The 21632-nt window shown below is 40.9% G+C and overlaps 1 protein-coding gene across 4 annotated transcripts in view; it reads left to right on the top strand.

Annotated features, from left to right (window-relative positions):
- LOC148845845 (putative cyclic nucleotide-gated ion channel 5) overlaps positions 1–21632 on the top strand; it is an 89352-nt gene that overhangs the window by 10545 nt on the left and 57175 nt on the right. For 3 of the 4 annotated variants that reach the window (XM_088954778.1, XM_088954780.1, XM_088954777.1), the window contains 2 exons: positions 18230–18815; positions 20257–20460. In XM_088954778.1, coding sequence (XP_088810904.1) covers positions 18230–18815; positions 20257–20460 — 790 coding nt within the window. Of the gene's footprint in view, positions 1–11840; positions 11914–18229; positions 18816–20256; positions 20461–21632 lie in introns of all 4 variants that reach the window. The other variant, XM_088954779.1, reaches the window with a different exon arrangement.

The raw sequence follows: 21632 nt of genomic DNA, 5'->3' as shown, positions 1-21632 counted from the left end.
ACATAGATGCAAAAATTTACCTACAAGCCTTTGAGTATAGTCCACCCATAAGTTTGAATATAACCCTTGCCAACTAGTATTGGCTTATGTCTCTTAATGGTGCCATCTGTTTTATATTTGATGGTAAACACCATCAGGTGGGTCAACAATTTCCCATGTATTATTTTTAAAAGAGTAGCTATTTCATCTTGCGCAGCTTGGGATGTTATTAATTTTATATCCCAAACTGTTCCACATTTTTAAAAGAGTAGCTACTCTTTTAGCCTACTAAGCACATGCACCTCTGTGCCACATTTGAGTGAGAAAATGCCTTTGTAACACTTTTGGGAATGAAAAATGTTTGGAGATGGAAAGAAGAAAGGATTTATAAGAAGGAGATAAATTAGTTATAAGGAGTGTTTAGAAATGCAGTGAGTAGTAGAACAATGCCATTTACTTTTTCTAAACTCAATAGGAAGGTCAAGGTTTGAAAATGGTGAAGTAGATGGTGAATCAAAGGTAACTTGTGGAGTAGGTAATAATGAAGCAGTTGGAGGATCATCATGAAGGTCAAGGTCTGAAAATGATGAAGTAGATGGTGAATTAGAGGTAGTCGGTAGAGCAGGTAGTAATAAGCCATGGCACCACCATGTAATTGTTTTGCACACGTTTAGCATAAGAAGACTCTGTATGCAGGTTTATCTGTGTCTCCAGTTATGTAATCAATCTTCCTTTGTCCACTAATATAAATTTTAATGGATTGAGATCACTCTAAATAATTGGTTCCATCCAACCAGACTGAGGTAATAGAGGCAGTAGGGAACTCCCTAGCATTCCCTGGGACATGAGTTGATCAAAGATCTGTTTCAGATCAGTTCCTGATGACTTCATCTAGAACAAAAACAACCAACCATCCCAAGCATCGAGTATTAAAGCCAGAAATCACTTTTGGAGACTGACTGTAGTGTGAACACCAACCTGGAACACAATTTGACAGGGCTGTTGATTTCACCAGACACAAAAATGCCCTTATATATGGTTATGGATCTCAGAAAGAAACAAAAATAAACTTATTTGGAATGATATGCTACCATCAAACAGGGGTAGAATCACTTTATTCAAGTCAACACTATCAAATTTGTAGTGTACTTCTTGTCTACCTTCAAAGTACTTGTTGAGGTTGTAGATCAATTGGAAAAAGTAATGAGAGATATTCCCTGGGAACTTGGGGATTCAAAATAGGATCATCTAATGAAGTGGGAAGTGGACTCTAGGACAAAAGACAAAGGGAGATTAGGGATTGGAAATGTCCGATTAAGAAACACAACATTGTTAGGTAAGTGCTATGGAGATTTCCCAAGGAGCAAGAATGTTTATGGCATAGAGTGATATGTAGTATATATGGATTGGCAGCTACTGGATGGGATGCTGGTCTTGATCCTAGGGCTTCTCATTCCTCCTCGTGGAAAGACATCATTGGTATCCTGCCTGCCTTTTCTCTTTTTTCATTAGGTACGATACTTGCATGGGTAACGTAGTTGTTAAGGTGACGCCTAGGCAGGTGCTTGTCGCCCTTGGAGGTTCGCCTTGCCCAGTCACCAAGTAGTTTTGTGCACTATGTTATAAAATACTTTTATATTTTTGATTTTTTGACATTATAATTATAAAATATGCATTATTAAACTAGAATACTCATTTTATGTGTTTATGTGCTAATTTATTTTTTATTATTTTCTTATTTGATAGGGTTTAACATCGCTAACTGCTGTATTGAACCCATGGTTCAAAGTATTGATACACCCCTGTGTATCGACAAAGGTGTATCAGTACTTATAACGATACTCCCCCTATTTTTTTTCTTTTGTTTTCAATTTCATTTTTAAATTTATATTTATATATTATTTTAAAAATTGGGTTCCCGAAAACACCTGTAAACATGTGTATTGGGGTGCCAAAGATACAATACAATACACCCGATACAGGGCGTATCGTATTGAAGTTTTGATCCTTGATTGAATCCTCAAAGATTTTAGAACCTGAACCAATAAGCAAGGGAAGAACTTAAAATTTTGTCTAATCAACCAAGGAAAAGGGAAAGGGTGATGTGGAGACCAATGAGGGCAGGGGTTATTTGGGTAGTGTGGGAAGAGAGAAATAGCAAAATCTTCCAAGGGCAAGAGAAAACAGCACATAAACTCATAGAAGGGATCGCCATCAAGGCTATATATTGGCTGAAATCTCTGGACTTGTTGGGTAGGATGCTGGTCTTGAGCTTAGTGTCATGGGGCTAGTCGTTGGGGCTCCGTGCGGCACTCGAATGCGACGAGTAAGCCTAAGCAACAAGCAACAACACAAGAAAAGGCAACAAAGATGGCACACAAATTAGACAAAAGGCAACTTGTATTGCATTAATGGATGGCAAGCATAAGCACACAGTTCAGTGTCGAGGGGATCTCATGCTTAACCTTTATAGGCTCTTGATTCACTCGATTACCTACCTACCCTCAAAGAGTACGTTAAGCTTTTGGGGGAGTGACATAAAGATACATCAAAAGGATGAAAAATCATGCTAGGTAATTACAAGAATGCCATTAGAAATCCCCCATACAAAAATACATGCCTAGCCCACCCATGACACACACTTGGACATTGGAGTGGCGGCCGTAGGCATGATGGATGGCACTTGATGGTGCGGCGAAGAGAACAGTCTTCGTCCTCGAAGACTAGCTTCTGCTCGAGGCTCAGATCTGCTGTTGATGAAGGAGGGTTCTTTGGCTGCTCCACGAAGTTTATCTCTTTCAAGGCCCGGGCATGATGATGGGTGGAAGTCTTTAGGGTGTTCTGGATGGTTGGAAAACCTATGGCTAGTCCCTACGTTAAGTCTTTGCTTGGTTGCTTCAAGGTAGGATTTTGGTTGTTCTGCTTTGGTGTTAGGAAGGGTCGTGGCCAGGGCTAGGTCAAAATGAAAGTTTGGATTTTTTGGGTATTGTTCCCCCTAATGATTTTTTCCCAAGGATTGTTCCTCACAAGGCTCCTATGAGGGTTGGCTTGATCATTGTGGTGGCAGATAGGGTACCTAAGTGGATTTGGTGGTACTCGCTCTCCCCGATGATGGTCATAATGGAACTGGTTGTGGTTGGAGACGACCTTGGGTGTTTTAGGAGTCTTCTGTGTTGTCGGCTCGTGGCGCTGACATTGGTGCCGTTGTTGATGATAGTAGAAGATCAAGATTGTAATCAGTCTTGAATCCTAAAAGGTTTTAGGTTTGTAAAACAGAAAAGAAGATGAGAGAAAAGGGAGAGAATAGAAGAGAAGCAAGAGAACACAAGTTGCTGAAAGGAGGGACAGATTCTAACAGGTCTGCCGTCGCCACTCTCTTAATATTTATAGGTTTATGTTTAGTACATGATGAAAGGACACATTTGCCCTTGGTACTTACATAATAAAGAAAGTAAATAAAACTGAAATAAACAACAGCTGAATTAGCAAACTGACTCAAACTGACACTACTATAACTGAAACAAATACTGCTGTCCTACGAAAACAGTGGGGACCACTGCAGTGGGGCCCACATCAGTGTTCTCTACACTCCCCCTCAAGTTGGGAGTAGATATCTATCATGCCCAACTTGGATAGGTCTGTCTCTAACTTCTTCCTCGGTACAGCCTTGGTGAGGATATCCGCGAGCTGCATATTGGATGTGATGTACGGAAGACACACTTCTTGTGATATAACTCTTTCTCGCACAAAATGTCGATCAACTTCGATATGTTTAGTTCTGTCATGCTGCACTGGGTTGTGGGCTATATTAATAGCTGCCTGATTATCACAATACAACATTAAGGGCTTTTCATAGTCAATACCCAACTCTTCAAGTAGTGACCTCAGCCATAAGATTTCAGCCACTCCATTAGCCTCTGACCTGTATTCCGCTTCAGCACTGGAGCGGGAAACAACACTCTGCTTCTTACTCTTCCAAGAGACAAGGTTACCTCCCACAAGGGCACAATATCCAGAGGTAGACCTTCTGTCATCAACACTTCCAGCCCAATCGACATCTGTATAGACTTCCACCCTCTTGTGATTATTGTTCTTGAGTAATATACCTCTACCCGGGCATCTCTTCAAGTATGCTAATATTCGTTTTGCCGCAAGAAGATGAGAAGTTCTAGGGGAGTGCATGTACTGGTTGACAACACTAACTGCATAGCTGATATCCGGCCGAGTGAGACAGAGATATAGAAGCTTTCCAACCAATCGTTGGAACATAACTTTGTCCTCAAGAGGGTCCCCACCCTTTGCACTAATCTTGTGATTTTGTTCGATGGGTGTATCGGCCGGCTTAACACCCAGCTTTCCAGTTTCCGCCAACAGATCTAGAACATATTTTCTCTGAGAGATAAAAATCCCCTGTTTGGATCTAGCAACCTCAATACCCAAAAAATACCGTAGTGCACCAGGATCTTTTACCTCAAACTCTTGATGAAGGAGCTGCTTGAGAGACTCAATCTCATGACTGTCATTTCCTGTCACCACAATATCATCTACATATACTACTAGTAGTGTCAGAGAGGACTCCATCCTTTTGATAAATAGTGTATGATCTGACTGGGCCTATACATAACCAAACCTTCCAAGGGCTAATCTGAACCTATCAAACCAGGCTCTAGGTGACTGCTTCAAACCATACAATGCCTTGTTCAGTCGGCAAACCTTTTTACCTGTCTCTGTATCATAGAATCCAGGAGGCAACTGCATGTAAACCTCTTCTTGTAAGTCTCCATTCAGAAAGGCATTTTTAACATCCATCTGAAACAGGGGCCAAGAATGGTTTGCTGCAAGGGATAACAAAACTCGAATGGTGGTCATCTTGGCTACTGGGGCAAAGGTCTCCAAGTAGTCTATACCATAAGTCTGAGTGAATCCCTTTGCAACCAGCCGGGCTTTGTATCTTTCAATAGAGCCATCAACATTATGCTTTACAGTGAATACCCATCTGCATCCCACCGGTTTCTTTCCTTTTGGTGGGTCAACCAGTGTCCAGGTATTATTCTTCAACAGGGCATCCATTTCGACTTGCATTGCATCTTTCCATTTTGGAACCGATAAGGCTTCTTGCACTGTTCTTGGAATAGGGACGTCGACAATGGAAGTGAAATAGGACCGGTAAAATGGTGATAGACGATCATAGGATAGGAACTGTGAGATGCTGTGAGCTGTAGAAGTGGTGCAATGTCGTTTCCCTTTGCAAATGGCAATAGGGAGATCAAGGTCATCCACAGGAGGGGAAGTGGCAACAACGAGAGGTATCTCAGTAGGCTCTGGATCTGGCCGGGACTGTCGAAGACTAGGATCAACCTGCCTGCATCGCCTGTGATAGACTCTCAACTCCGGCTCCCTCTGACCACCCTCACCACTACAACCTTCATTACCCAGTGGAATAGGTAAAGGAACATCCCCACTTCCACTCTCACTGCTCAAAACAGCCCCACTTCCACTCTCACTGCTCTCCCCCTGAGGAAAGAAACACAAAACAACCCCACTTTTACTGCTCTCCCCCTGAGGAGAAACCCTAGGATAGTAGGGTGTCTCCTCAAAGAAGGTGACATCCATAGAGACAAACCGTTTCTCTGAAACTGGATCATAGCAGCAATAACCCTTTTGAGTTTGTGCATAACTAAGGAAAATGCATTTGGAGGCCTTAGGGTCAAACTTGGAATGATGAGGCCCGAGAAGCTGGACGAAACAGATACAACCAAAGGTTTTAAGGGGAACAATGAACAACTCCTTGTCTGGGTAAAGAAGGGAAAAGGGGGTTCTCATATCAAGGACCCGAGAAGGAACTCGATTAATGAGATAAACTGCCGTGAGGATAACATCACCCCAAAAGCGAATAGGTACATTGGAGGTAAACATAATGCTTCTAGCCACCTCCAAGATATGCCTATTCTTCCTTTCGACAACGCCGTTCTGCTGTGGTGTATAAGGGCAAGTGCTCTGGTGAATAACCCCATGGCTACGAAGGTAGGAGGTCAATGGTTGAGCAAAGTATTCCTTTGCATTATCAGATCTGAGAACTTTGATTTTAGTTCCAAACTGAGTGAGAATCATCTGATGGAAGTTTTGGGTCAGAGCAGGAACCTCATCCCGAGAACGCATAAGATATACCCAAGAAAACCGGATATGGTCATCAACAAACAGTAGAAAATATCTGTACCCACCCATAGAAGAGATATGATATGGCCCCCAAACATCAGTATGCACAATATCAAAAGGGAAATTACTCCTTTTATTACTTAAAGAATAAGAGGTTCTACAATGTTTGGCAAGCTCACAATCTCACACCTCAACTCTGATAGCTCAACAGACTCAAATAAAGCAGGAAACAGACTCTTCAAAGACTTAAAAGACAAATGACCTAATCGGTTATGCCAAAGCATAACCGAACTCACAAACTGGGAAACAAAAGACTTCTTATCCACTAACTCTTCCCGTCGGGTACTCTCCCCAAGCAGATAGATCCCGTTCGTCTCACGGCCAGTTCCAATCACCTTCCTCGTCTCCAAATCCTGAAAAACACATCGGTCACGGAAAAATGTTACTGAACAGTTCATGTGTTTGGTAATACTACTAACTGAAAGGAGGTTGGTATCAAGCTTAGGAACATGCAAAACAGAAGATAAAGAGATAGTGTCCGATAACTTGATGTCCCCCTTGCCCGAAATGGGAACAAGAGAGCCATCAGCAATGGATACTCTATCTCGGCCAGAGGACAAGTGATAAGAATTAAACAAAGATGGCAAGCTAGTCATATGGTCAGATGCACCTGAATCTATTACCCAGCAGTGATCAGTATTACTTGGAGCTGAAGCATGGTAAGCTGAGGCTCGAGTACCTGAATGTGCAAATACAGATGTAGCAGGAGCTGATGGGGACTGGGATGGCTGAGCTGAACTTCCAACTTCCTTTTCCAACTGTATGAGGGCAGCCCGAACAACAACTAAAGTCTCCAGGGATGTACCTGATGAGGATGTTGAATCAGTGTTCACTGCCATATGAGCATTACCCTTCTTATTTCTCAGTTTTGCTGGGACCAAGTGAGGATGTAGCTTCCAACAAGTATCTTTTATGTGCTTGGGTTTCTTGCAATGTTCACATACCAGATCCCATTTATCTTCCTTCTTCCGGTCCCTTTCTGAGTCACTCCCTGGCTTGGGTTTAATAGCTATCAAGGCTGGGAAAGAAGGCTGAGGCTGCATCATAACTTTCCTCCTAGTCTCTTCACTATGCACCAAGGAGTATGCTTGAGAAAGGGTCACACTATCTCTTGTCAATATCTGTTGTCGCACATTGTCATATTCTGAATTCAAACCATCCAGAAACTCAAATACCCTATTCGTCTCAACTTGTTTTCTGTGAGTCCGTGCATCTTTGGGACTCTCCCACTCAAGGGTCTCCAGATGGTCAATCTCATGCCACAAGGATTTCAAGGTAGAGAAGTAGACAGAAACTGGCTTCTCTCCTTGTTTAAGGCTGTTCACCTCACACTCCAGTTCATAGGCTCTGGCAACATTGAGGGGTTGGGAATAGGTTTCTTTTACAACATCCCATATTTCTTTGGCTGTCTTTGCCCACAAGTAATTTCGGCTGATATGTGGCTACATGGAATTACACAGCCATGCCATAACTAAATAGTTCTCTTGAACCCACTTGGTGTATATTGGGTCCTCCTTGGAAGGTTCTTTTACATCTCCCAAGAGGTAACCCAGTTTTCCCCTTCCTCCAATAGCCATCATGGCTGATTGTGCCCACTCCAAATAATTTGACCCATCAATCTCATAGTTGTAATCTGAAACCCGGTTTCAGATACATTATCATAATTGTGGTTCCCAAAACTCCATCTTTGATCAAGATTCAGTGGCTACAAACTGTTAGAGCAATTATACCAGAAAACAGAGTCAAGGAAGTAAGTCTGAAAGCTGATCTGAAACTGATCTGATCCGATCATAAATACCAACACAAAACCGATCTAAAACTGATATGAAACTGGTCTGATCCGATCAGGAATACCAACACAAAACTGATTTGAAATCAATCGCCTATCAATCTGAGATGCAGTTCTCTAAAATCACTACTGTGGGGTCCACTACCGTTAGAGCAAAAATAGGGTTTCAATTGTAGGTTTGAAGAAAATTAGTGATCTGAAATCACTAAAGTGCTCAGCTGCACTCTCCAAGCAGTCCGCATCAGTAGGACTTGTCGTAGGGCACTGTGAAACCCTAAAAAAAACTAATCCCCTTTGAAGAGGAGGGTTCGGCCCAACAATCAAACCTTAGACACAAACTAAATCACAGTTCGGCAAGCCAAACCCTAGAGCAAACTTGAACACAGTTCGACCCCTCTTTCTAGATAGGTCCAACCTATCTCGGCTGATTGCAATCTCTAAAAATCAGTAAAGAAACAAACTTACTTACTGATTACCTGCCTTCGGTGTACTGTCTTCTGGGGTTACCTGAACCCTAACCTTCGCTGCCTCTTCCTGATTACCAACTCTCTGCAGGCTGTGGCAAGTCTTCAACTGCTGCGAACCTCTCCTGGTAATCTCCAAGATTCAGCCGCTGAAAAACTTCTTCAAGGCTTCCAGCCCTAGCTAGTTCTCATATGATCGGCTGGACTAGATACACATGAGAAGCCCTAGATAGGCTCTGATACCAAGTAGAAGATCAAGACTGTAATCAGTCTTGAATCCTAAAAGGTTTTAGGTTTGTAAAACAGAAAAGAAGATGAGAGAAAAGGGAGAGAATAGAAGAGAAGCAAGAGAACACAAGTTGCTGAAAGGAGGGACAGATTCTAACAGGTCTGCCGCCGCCACTCTCTTAATATTTATAGGTTTATGTTTAGTACATGATGAAAGGACACATCTGCCCTTGGTACTTACATAATAAAGAAAGTAAATAAAACTGAAATAAATAACAGCTGAATTAGCAAACTGACTCAAACTGACACTACTATAACTGAAACAAATACTGCTGTCCTACGAACACAGTGGGGACCACTGCAGTGGGGTCCACATCAGTGTTCTCTACGTTGGCGCTGGTGCTGCTGCTGACATTGGTACTGGCGTTGGTGCTGATGTTGGAACGACTTTGGGGGAGACTTCTTCCTGGTGATGAATTCCCTACCCGTCCCAGTGCTGATGTGAGATGATTGAGACGGGGTCTTCCTTGTAGGCACGACGCTAGCTTCGTGGGTATCTGTTTCTTGATAGTATCGCCGGGCCGAAAGTTGCTTCCCATGTACTTTCAAGGCTGTTGTCACTAAAATCATGCAAGGAGAACACTCGTCCAAGATGAGCAGACTGTCTATGTGTGGCATGAGAGCTGTTGCCGCTTGTGCGAGAAACTCCATTCCCAAGACAACCTGAAAATCATCCAAAGGTACTACAGATAGATTGATGGGTCATTTCCATGACCTAATTTGGAGATCTACCCCACGAGCTATGCCTTCTACTGCCTTGGCCCCTGAGTTGACAGCCTTGATCCACCCTGTTTGTTTAGTGGTGGTCAAGCCGAGTCACTTTGCCTCCGCAAGAGAGATGAAGTTATGGGTGGCCCCAGTGTCCACCAAGGCTTGGATCGGCCTTCCGCCGAGGGGAGTCCTCTTTTAAAGATAGATTTCTGTCTATCTATTCCCTTTCCCTAAACCAAGGGGCAACAATTTCCAATGTTCTTGGTACTGAAAATTCTTGGGACTTGGGACTAAGGAGAGGGTTAAGGGAGCCTGAAATGAGGTTAGTAGATGAATTCATTTCCCTTCTCAGTTCAGTATTTTTGGATCATTCCTGTTTGGACAGCAGAATTTGGTTGGTGTCATCCTCTGGCTACTTTACACGTGCTTCTTTCTTCACTGCCCTCCTTCAGTCTTCTAACATTGCAGGTTATTTTCCCACAAAGGAAGTTTGGTGTAACCCTGTACCCTTGAAGATAAGGGCTTTTTTTTGTTGGGAGGTAGTACTCCAGAAAATTAACACTTTGGATAAACTACAAAAAAGAAGACCAAATTGCTACCTTTCCCCTCAGCCTCATGTTTGTTGTCTTTGTTTGGGCTGTGGTGAGACAATTACACATCTTTTATTGTCTTTTCCTTTTGCTTCTTTTGTTTGGATTTGGTTTTCCTCTTTGTTTGGCTGCAAGTGGACCCCCCATTCTGATGTGGCAAGCCTCTTCGAATCAAGCTTCTTTAGACTACCTAAGAAAAAAGGTAGGGTGATTTGGAGAGATAGCAGAGATGCTATCCTTTCGTCTTTATGAGATGAGAGAAATAACAGAATTTTTCAAGGGAAAGAAAGGTCCAAGGAACAAGTCATTGATAACATACTTACTAAAGTCCTACATTGGATGAAATCAACTGAATTATTCAAAGATTATTCAGTGGAGAACATTTTTAGAGGCTGGTTGACGGTGGAAAATCTTTCTACTACTAAGGATGTGGGTCAGCCTCAATGTTTACCAGCAGCACACCAAGGGATAAAGAACTTTGATGGAAGTTCTTGGGCAATCTGGGACCCTGGGGAGTATTCAGAGACAGGGAGGGCAGGCTAATAGCACTGTACTTTGGCCCAATAGGTATGGCGATTCTTTAAGTGCTGAAATTATGGCCTTACTTCAAGGTCTGAGGCTGGCCAAGCAATGGGTTTCCAAAATTATGAAGTGGAGGGAGATTCTAAGCTATTAATAGGATGGCTGCAGGCAAAAAGTCTGGGGGTATGGACTTTTAGACAGCAGATGAGGGAAATTTATTGTATAGCAAGGGAAACTGGAGTTATCTTTATTTGGACAAGGAGGTCAGCCAGTAGTGTGGCTGAATGCTGATACTTTGGCAAAGCAGGGAACACAAAGGGAAAATCCTTTCTGGGATGTGCTATAAATCTTGGGATAATATATGGGGTGAACACTCAGCTGTGTTGATTGGCATTGTACTCCTTTACTAATTCAGTGAAAGTTACCGTTTTCAAAAAAAAAAAAAAGTCGTTGGACCTGTTCAAAGTCTTCTCTGTAGATGCTTTGGTTAGAGGTTGGAGCATGATAGCGAGTTCATCTTGCTCCTCGATAGCAATTCAAGAGTAATGGTCCCCTCCTTTAATTGTTGGTGTTAAGCTGAATTTTGAATGCGGCTATATAGGTAATCCTGGCCCCTCTGGAATTGGGGGTGTTTTTAGAGATGGGAAGGAAGAGTCCTGGCCCTGTTTTCTGGCCTGATAGGTTTGGGGGACTCTCCTTTAATTGTCGGCGTTAAGCTGAATTTTGACTGCGGCTCTATAGGTAATCCTGGCCCCTCTGGAATTGGGGGTGTTTTTAGAGATGGGAAGGAAGAGTCCTGGTCCTGTTTTCTGGCCTGATAGGTTTGGGGGACTCTCTTAGAGCAGAAGTCTTGGCACTCCTACAGGGGCTAAATTTGGCTAAAAAACTGGGTTTTCAACATTTGGAAGTAGAAGATGATTTGAAATTGGTAGTAGGCTGGATGCAAACTAACAGTTTGGGCACCTGGTCCCTTAGACAACCAGTAAGGGAAATTTGCACCTAATAAGGGAGCATGAAGTACACTATAAATGGACTAGGAGGTCAGCCAATGCAATGGCCGATACCTTAGCAAAGCAAGGAGTTAGTAGGGAAAACTTTTTCTGGGCATGTCTGTAATCTATTTTATGTTGAAGGGTCACCTAGCTTATGAAGGTGACAGTTCTACTACTTTTTCCTTAAAGTTTAATGTAAGTTACCGTTTCCTATAAAAAAGCCACTATCAAACATTACTCTTGGTCTTAACTCAAAATTGATTCCTTGATATCTTTCACTTTTGAGCAGATTTTCTGAGACTTTTTTCGGGCATAGCAAACAGCATCAATTGATCTCCCAAAACTCCACAAAACCAGGCCAGGTATTAGTGTTCTGACTTCTGATCAGCCCTTTAGAAATCCATGCAGCCCACTGATCCTAGACTTGCATTGGAAAAAGAATGCAAGGAGACCCCTGCTCTGATACCAAGTTGGTGATCACAGCAGAGATAAGAGAGAAAAAACAATAAAAGACTGGTTATTAGAGCTGTAACAGGTCAGGGATAGAAAAGAAAAGAGGGAAGGGAGAAGAGAAACAAGGGTTTGGGAGAAGATCAAATCATGGGAACTGGGAAGCAGTGTGCTGTCCCACTGACTTTTATACTCATTAATAGAAGGATTAAAATTACATAGTTGCCCTTTGTAGAGAACACTGATGTGGACCCCACTGCTGTGGTCCCCACTGTGTTCGTATGGCAGCATAGCATATGTTTTTTGTTAGTTATGTCAGTGTTAGTTGGTAGTTATTTCAGTTTGTTTTTACAGTTTGTTATTTCAGCTTTATTATTAGTTTATTTTCCATGTAAGCAATAAGGGCAATTCATCCCTTTTACAATTAGTCAACATATATAAATATTAAGAGTGGGTCGGCAGATCATTAAGATCAACCCTCTCTCTCTTTTCTAAAACCCTTTGTGTGCTTCTTTTCTCCCTCTCTTCTTCTTTTCTTCTGAAATCTTTCCTTTTTGCTTTCGAATTCAAGATTTGGGTTCTGCATCAAACAGAAGGTGGCAGCTAGAGATTTTCTTTCATATAGTAAGTTTTTTTTTTGCTTGAGAATAACCTTGAAAGAATCATCTTGGTCTACTCTGAGATGTGCGGCTGGAAAACCTTTTTTTTCTTTCTAGGGTTTTGAGAGAAAACCCTAAAATTCAGAACTGTTGTTGGTTTCAGATCAGATTTGAACTGGTTTCATACAAAATTCTGTTTTTCCTTATTTTTTAGAAGACCTAGGCCGGTTGTTATCAGTTGTTTAGGTGCTGTTTTCTATTACAGTAGCTTCAAAAGTTTTTTATTGTTAATTTTTGACCAAGAATGGAGTTCAAGAATCAGGGGGAAGGTGTTTTTAGGATTAACAATTCTGGTAACATGTCTGAGAATGCCTTTCAGATTACAACTGTGAAGTTTGATGGATCCAACTACTTAGAATGGGCCCAATCGGCCATGATGGCCATTGGGGGTAGAGGAAAACTTAGCTACCTATTTGGAGATGTGAAAGAACCATCTAAGGAGGACCAAACATATGCCAAATGGGTTTAGGAGAACTATTTGGTTATGACATGGCTGTGCAACTCTATGCAGCCACATATTAGCTGGAACTATTTGTGGGCAAAAACAACCAAGGAAATCTGGGATGTCGTGAAAGGGACTTACTCCCAACCCCTTAATGTTGCTAGGGCCTATGAATTGAAGTGTGAGGTTAATAACCTTAAGCATGGAGAGAAACTAGTCTCGGTTTACTTCTTTACTTTGAAATCTTTGTGGCATGAAATTGACCACTTAGAAACACTTGAGTGGGAAAGTCAGAAGGATGCACAAACTCATAGAAAGCAAGTTGAAACTAATAGGGTTTTTGAATTCCTAGCTGGTCTGAATCCTGACTATGATATTGTGAGACAACAAATACTAACAAGGGACAGTGTGACCTTATTTCAAGCCTACTCCTTGGTGCATAGTGAAGATACTAGGAGAAAGGTTATGATGCAACATCAGCCCTTCCCACCAGCCTTGGCAGTAGTTAAACCTAAGTCTTGGGGTGATACGGAGAGGGATATAAAGAAGGAAGATAAGCGGGATCTAGTGTGTGAACATCGCAAAAAACCTAAGCATACTAAAGACACATGTTGGAAGCTGCACCCTCATCTAGTCCCAACAAAGCTGAGGAACAAAAGGGGTAATTCCCATATGACTGTTAATATCGATTCTGCATCTTCATCGGGCACAAAATGCATGCCTCTAGACACCTTAGCTACTGTTCAGGCTGCCCTAACTCAGTTGGAAAAGAAAGTTGGGAATTCAACTCAATCATCTCAGTCATCATCAACTCCTTCCACATCAGCCTTTGCTCATTCAGGTACTCGGGCCTCAGCTTACCATGCTTTAGCTCCAGGTAACACTGAACATTGTTGGGTAATAGACTCAGGTGCATCTGACCATATGACTAGTTTGCCATCACTGTTCACTACCTATCACTTGTCTTCTGGTAGAGATAAAGTGTCCATTTTCCCTTGTTCCCATTTCTGGCAAGGGAGACATCAAGTTGTCTAATATCATTTCCTTATCTTCAGTTCTGCATGTTCCTAAGCTTGATACTAACTTGCTTTCAGTCAGTAGTCTTACAAAACATTAGAATTGTTCAGTAACTTTTTTCCCTGACCGATGTATTTTTCAGGACTTGGAGACAAGGAAGGTGATTGGGACTGGCCGTGAGACGAATGTGATCTATCTACATGGAGAGAGTTCTCATTGGGAAGATCACGAAGATAGGAAGTCTTTTGTTTCTCAACCTGTTAGTCAGGTTATGCTTTGGCATAATCGGTTATGTCATTTATCCTTTCGGTCTTTGAAGAGTTTGTTTCCAAATTTATTTGAGTCTGTTCAAATGTCAAATTTGAGATGTGAGAGTTGTGAGCTTGCAAAGCATTGTAGGACATCTTTTTCCTTGAGTAATAAAAGTAGTAATTCTTTTGATGTTGTGCACACCGATGTTTGGGGCCCGTATCAAATCCCTTCTATGGGGAGATACAGATATTTCTTGTTGTTTGTTGATAACTATACCCGTTTTTCTTGGGTTTACCTTATGCGTTATCGAGATGAGGTTCCTGCTCTGACCCAGATTTTTCATCAGATGATTTTAACCCATTTTGGGGTCAAAATCAAAATCTTCAGATCCGATAATGCGAAAGAATACTTTACCAAGCCATTGGCCTCTTATCTGCTTGATCATGGGATTATTCACCAGAGTACTTGTCCTTATACACCACAACAGAATGGGGTTGCTGAGAGGAAGAATAGGCACATATTGGAGGTGGCTAGAAGCATTGTGTTTACTCCAATGTGCCTATCCGTTTCTGGGGCGATGCTATTCTTACAGCAGTGTATCTCATTAATCGAGTTCCTTCACGGGTTCTTGACATGAAACCTCCTTTTACCCTTCTATACCCCGATAAAGAATTATTTACTGTTCCCCTTAAAACCTTTGGTTGCACTTGCTTTGTTCAGATTCTTGGACCTCATCGTTCCAAATTTGATCCTAAGGCCTCCAAATGCATTTTTCTCGGTTATGCACAAACTCAAAAGGGTTATTGCTGCTATGAACCTACTTTTGGGAGGAGATTTGTCTCGATGGATGTTACTTTTTTGAGGAGGTACCCTATTATCCTAGGGTTTCTCCTCAGGGGGAGAGTAGTGAGAGTGTGGTTAACTCATCAGAAGTTCCTTTACCTCTTCCATTGAGTGATGAGGGATGTAATGGGGAGGGTTGTCAGAGGTGTCAGGATTTGAGAGTTTATCATAGGCAGTGGAGGTAGGTTGATTTTGGTCATCAGCAGTTCAGGCCAGCCCCAGTTCCTTCTCGGATCCAGATCCAGGTACCACTGTTTCTTTATCAGATCCAGATCCCCCTGAGATACCTTCCACAGTTGCTACTTTACATTCTTTGGATGACCTTGACCTCCCCATTGCAGTCCGTAAAGGCAAACGGTGTTGCACCACATCCACAACTCACTGCATTTCCCAATTTCTGTCCTATGATCGCCTGTCCCCCTCTTACAAGTCCTTTCTCACATCCGTTGCTGATATTCCTATTCCCAGAATAGTGTAGGAAGCCTTGTCAATTCTTAAGTGGAAAGATGTAATGAAGGTTGAAATGGATGCCCTTATGAGGAATAATACTTGGGAGCTAGTTGACCAGCCTAAAGGAAAGAAACCGGTTGGATGTAGATGGGTATTTACTGTGAAACATAATGCTGATGGTTCCATTAAAAGGTATAAGGCCCGGTTAGTTGCAAAGGGATTTACTCTGGTATAGACTACTTGGAGACTTTTGCTCCACTAGCAAAGATGACCACTGTTCGAGTTCTGCTATCCCTTGCAGCCAGTTATTCTTGGCCCTTGTTCCAGATGGATGTTAAAAATGCCTTCCTCAATGGAGACTTACAAGAAGAAGTCTACATGCAGTTACCTCCTGGATTTTATGATGCAGAGACAGGTAATAAGGTTTGTCGGTTGAATAAAGCCTTGTATGGACTAAAGTAGTCCCCCAGAGGTTGGTTTGATAGATTCAGACAAGCCCTTGAAAAATTCGGCTATGTACAGGCCTAGTCAGACCATACATTGTTCATTAAAAGAGTGGACTCTTCCTTGACTTTGCTTGCTATATATGTGGATAATATTGTAGTGACAGGGAATGATAACAGTGAGATTGAGTCTCTTAAAGCTCATTCATCAAGAGTTTGAGGTGAAAGATTTGGGAGAGCTACGATATTTCTTGGGTATTGAGGTTGCTAGATCTAAGCATGGGATTTTTATTTCTCAAAGGAAGTATGCTCTAGATCTATTAGTAGAAACTGGAAAGTTGGGTGTTAAGCCTGTAGATACACTTATTGAACAGAATCACAAGATCAGTGTAGAGGGTGGAGAGGCTCTTGAAGACAAAGCTATGTTCCAACGGTTGGTTGGGAAACTCCTCTATCTTTGTCTCACACGGTCGGACATAAGCTATGCAGTCAGCGTTGTCAGCCAATATATGCAATCTCCTAGAACTACTCACCTCCTTGCAGTTGAGAGAATATTATCATACTTGAAGAGATGTCCAGTAAGAGGTATATTATTCAAGAATAATGATCACATGAAGATAGAGGTCTATACAGATGCTCATTGGGCTAGGAGTGTTGATGACAAAAGGTCTACCTCCGAATATTGTGCCTTTGTAGGAGGTAACCTTATCTCCTGGAGGAGTAAGAAACAAAGTGTTGTTTCTCGTTCTAGTGCTTAAGCTGAATATAGATTTATGGCTAATGGTGTGGTTGAAATCCTATGGCTGAACTCATTATTTGAGGAGTTGGGTATTGCTTATGAGAAGCCATTGATGTTGTATTGTGATAATCAGGTTGCTATCAATATAGCTCATAATCCGGTACAACATGACAGAACTAAGCATATCGAAGTCGACCGACATTTTGTCAGAGAAAGGGTTTCGTCTCAAGAAGTGTGTCTCCCGTATATCACCTACAACATGCAACTCGTAGATCTTCTCACCAAGGCTGTTCCAAGGAAGAAATTAGAGGTAGACCTATGCAAGTTGGGAATGACAAATATCTATTCCCAACTTGAGGGGGAGAGTAGAGAACACTGATGTAGACCCCACTGCTGTGGTCCCCACTATGTTCGTATGGCAGCATAGCCTATGTTTTTTGTTAGTTATGTCAGTGTTAGTTGGTAGTTATTTCAGTTTGTTGTTACAACTTGTTATTTCAGCGTTATTATTAGTTTGTTTGCCATGTAAGCAATAAGGGCAATTCAGCCCTTCTACAATTAGTCAACATATATAAATATTAAGAGTGGGTTGGCAGATCATTAAGATCAACCCTCTCTCTCTTTTCTAAAACCCTTTGTGTGCTTCTTTTCTCCCTCTCTTCTTCTTTTCTTCTGAAATCTTTCCTTTTTGCTTTCGAATTCAAGGCTGATTGTAGGCTTGATCGACTACTCCCTTAATTAGTAAGAGGCTGCAGCTACAAGAAACAATAAAAAACAAACAGGCCCTAGGCCCATATAGATAAGACAACTGACAGCCCATAAATAAAAATAAACATAAAATTGTAGAGTTGTAATGCCCAAGCCGCCCAACTTGTCAACACTGCCCAAAGTCTAAACACCCTGATTCATTGTGAACAGATGACACTCCACATTATCTTTGCCTTTTTTTCACCTGACAAGTTTGGGGACAAGGGAAATATTCCATTGGTTCTGTTGGACTTAACTGTTTGGCCCCCTTTTTTGATTGATTTGTGCTTTTGCCCCTTTGCTGGGATTTCTTTGATGGCCTTGTTGGGATTCGCTCAAGCCTGGCTTGGTATATGCTTTTATTTTTACCAGCCTTTTGTTCTTGTCTTTTCCTAATAAATTATTAAGTAAAGAAAATACCACTTTAATTCTATGGATGCAAGAAAGAAAAAAAAGATTCTTACCACTGAATCAGCTATTTTTTTAATTGGATATGTATATCAATAAATGGATGCGATATTTTGCTTTCTTTCTGATTGATGAGAACATTAGGCTGAGTGGTTATAAATTGTTACATGTTATACTTGGTAATATTGTGAAATAATCAGCTAATTTTGGTAATTGTGCTTTTCTCAGGCTGGATGATCTGGATTCTAGGTTATCGTCATCATCTGATGCGGGAGGATTGAACAGATGTGGGTTTAACATTGAGGGGTTGGGTCGTGCTGGTCGTGCAACTGATACTTCATCAAAATCCTTCAAGATGGGAATGAGAAAGGGGTCTGAAGGACTTAAATCACTTGGTCGATCACTTCGGTTTGGGGTTTCTCGTGCAGTATTTCCAGAAGATCTTAAAGTGTCAGAGAAGAAGATATTTGACCCTCAAGATAAATTCCTCCAGATATGGAATAGGCTCTTTGTCATATCATGTATTCTTGCAGTATCAGTGGATCCTTTATTTTTTTATCTCCCAGTTATCAATAGTGATTCAAACTGTTTGAGTATAGATCGAAAGTTAGCAATTACAGTGACAACACTGCGGACAATTATTGATGCCTTCTATGTTATTCACATGGCTCTCCAATTCCGCACAGCTTACATTGCACCATCATCTCGGGTTTTTGGTCGAGGTGAACTTGTGATAGATCCTGCACAAATAGCTAAGCGATATTTGCGATGGTATTTTATTGTTGATTTTCTTGCTGTGCTACCAATACCACAGGTCCAGAGCAACTTTTTAAGTTTCTCCTTTTCTTTCCAAGTCTGCAATTTTATTCAGCTTCCGAGGTTGCGTTTTTTAGTTTGAATTTTTGAAATTCATGTTCCATGATTTCTTTTTTTCCAATTTATGTTATGCATCTGCTATCTGGAAGTACTTGAAAAGTGGAATATGCTTATCCTGGCCAGAACAATTTGTCTATTTTGTAGTTGTTAAAGCCATTAAAATGACTTGTACATATACTTTTATCACTAACATCTATTGCATGGAAACTGTAAGATTACACTCATAGACATGTAAAGAAGATGGGATAAAACCAACATGGGTCTGAATATCTCTTCCTGTGATGTGGGGAACACTCTGGATGTTGGTCAAATGTGAAGATGCCTGTAGACCAACGGAAAGGGGTGGTTTGGGGTTTAGAAGGTGAGGGTTTTCAATAAGGCGTTGACTGCAAAATGGTTGTGGAGAGAGAAACTCACCATGAAGGAGAGTGGTGGTGGGGAAATATGGGGTGGTGAGGTTTGGGTGGGAGTCAAGGGAGGTGAATTCTTCTTGTGGGGTAAGTGTTTGGAAAGGGATAATGAATTTTAATCAGGAGTTCAGAAGTCTAATCAGCTTCTTAGTAGAGGGTAGAGCAAGAATTAGGTTTTTAGAAGATGAGTGGTGTGGGGTAGGAAAGCTGAGTGATTTTTGTCCAAGGTTATACAGGCTGACTGAGGCTGAGTTGACATTCTACACTGTTTTGACTTTTGAGAGGAGAGGGGAGCAATTGGTTTGGTATCCAAGGTTCAGAAGGCCTGTACTGGACAGGGAAAATGGGGACTGTATTGCACTTTTGGAGAAGTTGGAAGGGGTGAAGGTTTCAGCTCATTCAAGGGATGAACTATGGTGGAAGGAATGCTCAATGCCTCAAATGGTGGAAAGAGTGCTTACTTGAACCTAGTTTCAAAAGAAGGGTCTCAATGGGATGGAAGCAGGAATAGGGATAATATTATTGATAGTGAAGTTTTGTATATGTTATATTTTGAGCTTTGCTCCATTTTGTTCAAGTTCTTCCTTTCCTGTTTTACCATTCAACATAGTTTTTATTGTTAAATATTATTTTTTGTCCTGTTATTACTAATAAAAATGGTATAACTGAACATTTTCATAATAGTAAAGTGACAACTTGTGAACTGGCTTTCTATTATTTTTTAGTTTTGAATGAAAAAAGTTTATATTATTAGTGTTGTTTGTCGTATAGGTGCTTTTTTTAATATATCTTACATGCACATTTAAGCGAAAGTTCTTTGGAAGGAACAAACTATTTGCAGGGTCATTTTTCTATTTAAATTGTCGAGTAGATATCATTTTTTTTTCTTACTGTATTTTGGCATTTTCTGTTTCTTGTGTTTTAAGGAGCAGCTGGTTGAATTGGTTGATTACTATTTGGTGTGTGCAGATTGTAGTTTGGAAGTTTCTTCAAAAATCAGATGTTCTGGCTACAAAACAGGCACTGCTTTTTATTGTGATGCTTCAATACATACCTAGGTTTTACCGAATCCTACCCTTGACTTCAGAATTGAAAAGGACTGCTGGTGTATTTGCTGAATCTGCTTTTGCTGGTGCTGCATACTATTTGCTGTGGTATATGCTTGCTAGTCATGTAAGTCTTAATGTAATTTGGTGGATATTTTATGTTGGTTAGCTTCTTTTTCCTTCCTGTACAGTATTTCATTGTTTGGATTATCTTCTTTTGTTAATGTATATTAACTTGGCATGATATCAGTTAAATGTTATCATATTGAGTTATTTGAAAATATTTATTATTGCATACCAATTAAAAAAAAAAAGGAAAGCCAAATCTGTGCGTATCTCTGAGTTTATATGCACATACATGCGTTTCTGATGATGGGCCAACTGTTGGGTTTTCACAATTCCATTTGAACCTGGATTGTCTTGACAAGCAACTTCTTAGATGAAGTCTTGGCATTCAAGCAGCTTTTGGCTTCCATGTTTGAAATTAATCAGAGAAGATCTATTGTTTGCTAATCATGGTCATTTCTGGGTAGAAGTTTATTTGATATTGAGTGGACAGGTTCTGTGCGTGATAAATGGTCAAGTTTAGGGTACTGTACTCTTGTTGGCTAGTTGCTTGTAAAATATAAAACAGTCTATAGTGCCCAGGTCCTGTGTCAAGGCTGAATATAGAGCAAGTTCTTATTTCAGAGTTATTGTTGGTTATTGGTGAAGCATGTTCTAGTTTATTCGGGAATAAATGCTGAACAACCCTTGAGATTGTATTTTGATAATAAGGTAGTAATCAACATTGCACACACCCAGTTCAACATGATTGTGCCAAATATGTCGAAGAGGACCGGCATTTCATTAGAGAATGCCTAACAAGTTTGTCCACCCTTTTTGAAGATTAAGAATCAATTGGCTGATTTCCTTACCAAAGGCATTCTAAAGTCAAAACTAGTTGTCAATCTTGGCAAGCTGAGTGTGTTGGATAACTATTCTATACTTGAGGGGGATGATAAAGGTGTAATCATCCTTTTCTCATATCACTTGTAACTCATATATATATAATAAAGGAGTGTTGGGTATGATAGACCCCTCTTGTACAAAAAAAAAAAAGCAGTGTTGGATATGATTAACCAACACAATTATTCCCCACTAAACTATCTCTTTCTCTATATTTTTTATTTCTCTTATTTTTTTATTCTTGCACAGATTTCCACTAGTTATCACACTTCTGCATGTTTGTAACATGTAAAAAAAGGCCATTACCGAATGTTGGTCCTGACTATCTGGGGCTTGGGAGGTGTGGACTGG

Source organism: Nelumbo lutea, chromosome 7 (assembly GCF_056320005.1).
Source record: "Nelumbo lutea isolate HS-2025 chromosome 7, American lotus-T2T, whole genome shotgun sequence".
Lineage (NCBI taxonomy): Eukaryota > Viridiplantae > Streptophyta > Magnoliopsida > Proteales > Nelumbonaceae > Nelumbo > Nelumbo lutea.
The sequence above is the reverse complement of the archived record's forward strand: the minus strand, read 5'-3'. Positions and strand labels throughout refer to the sequence as shown.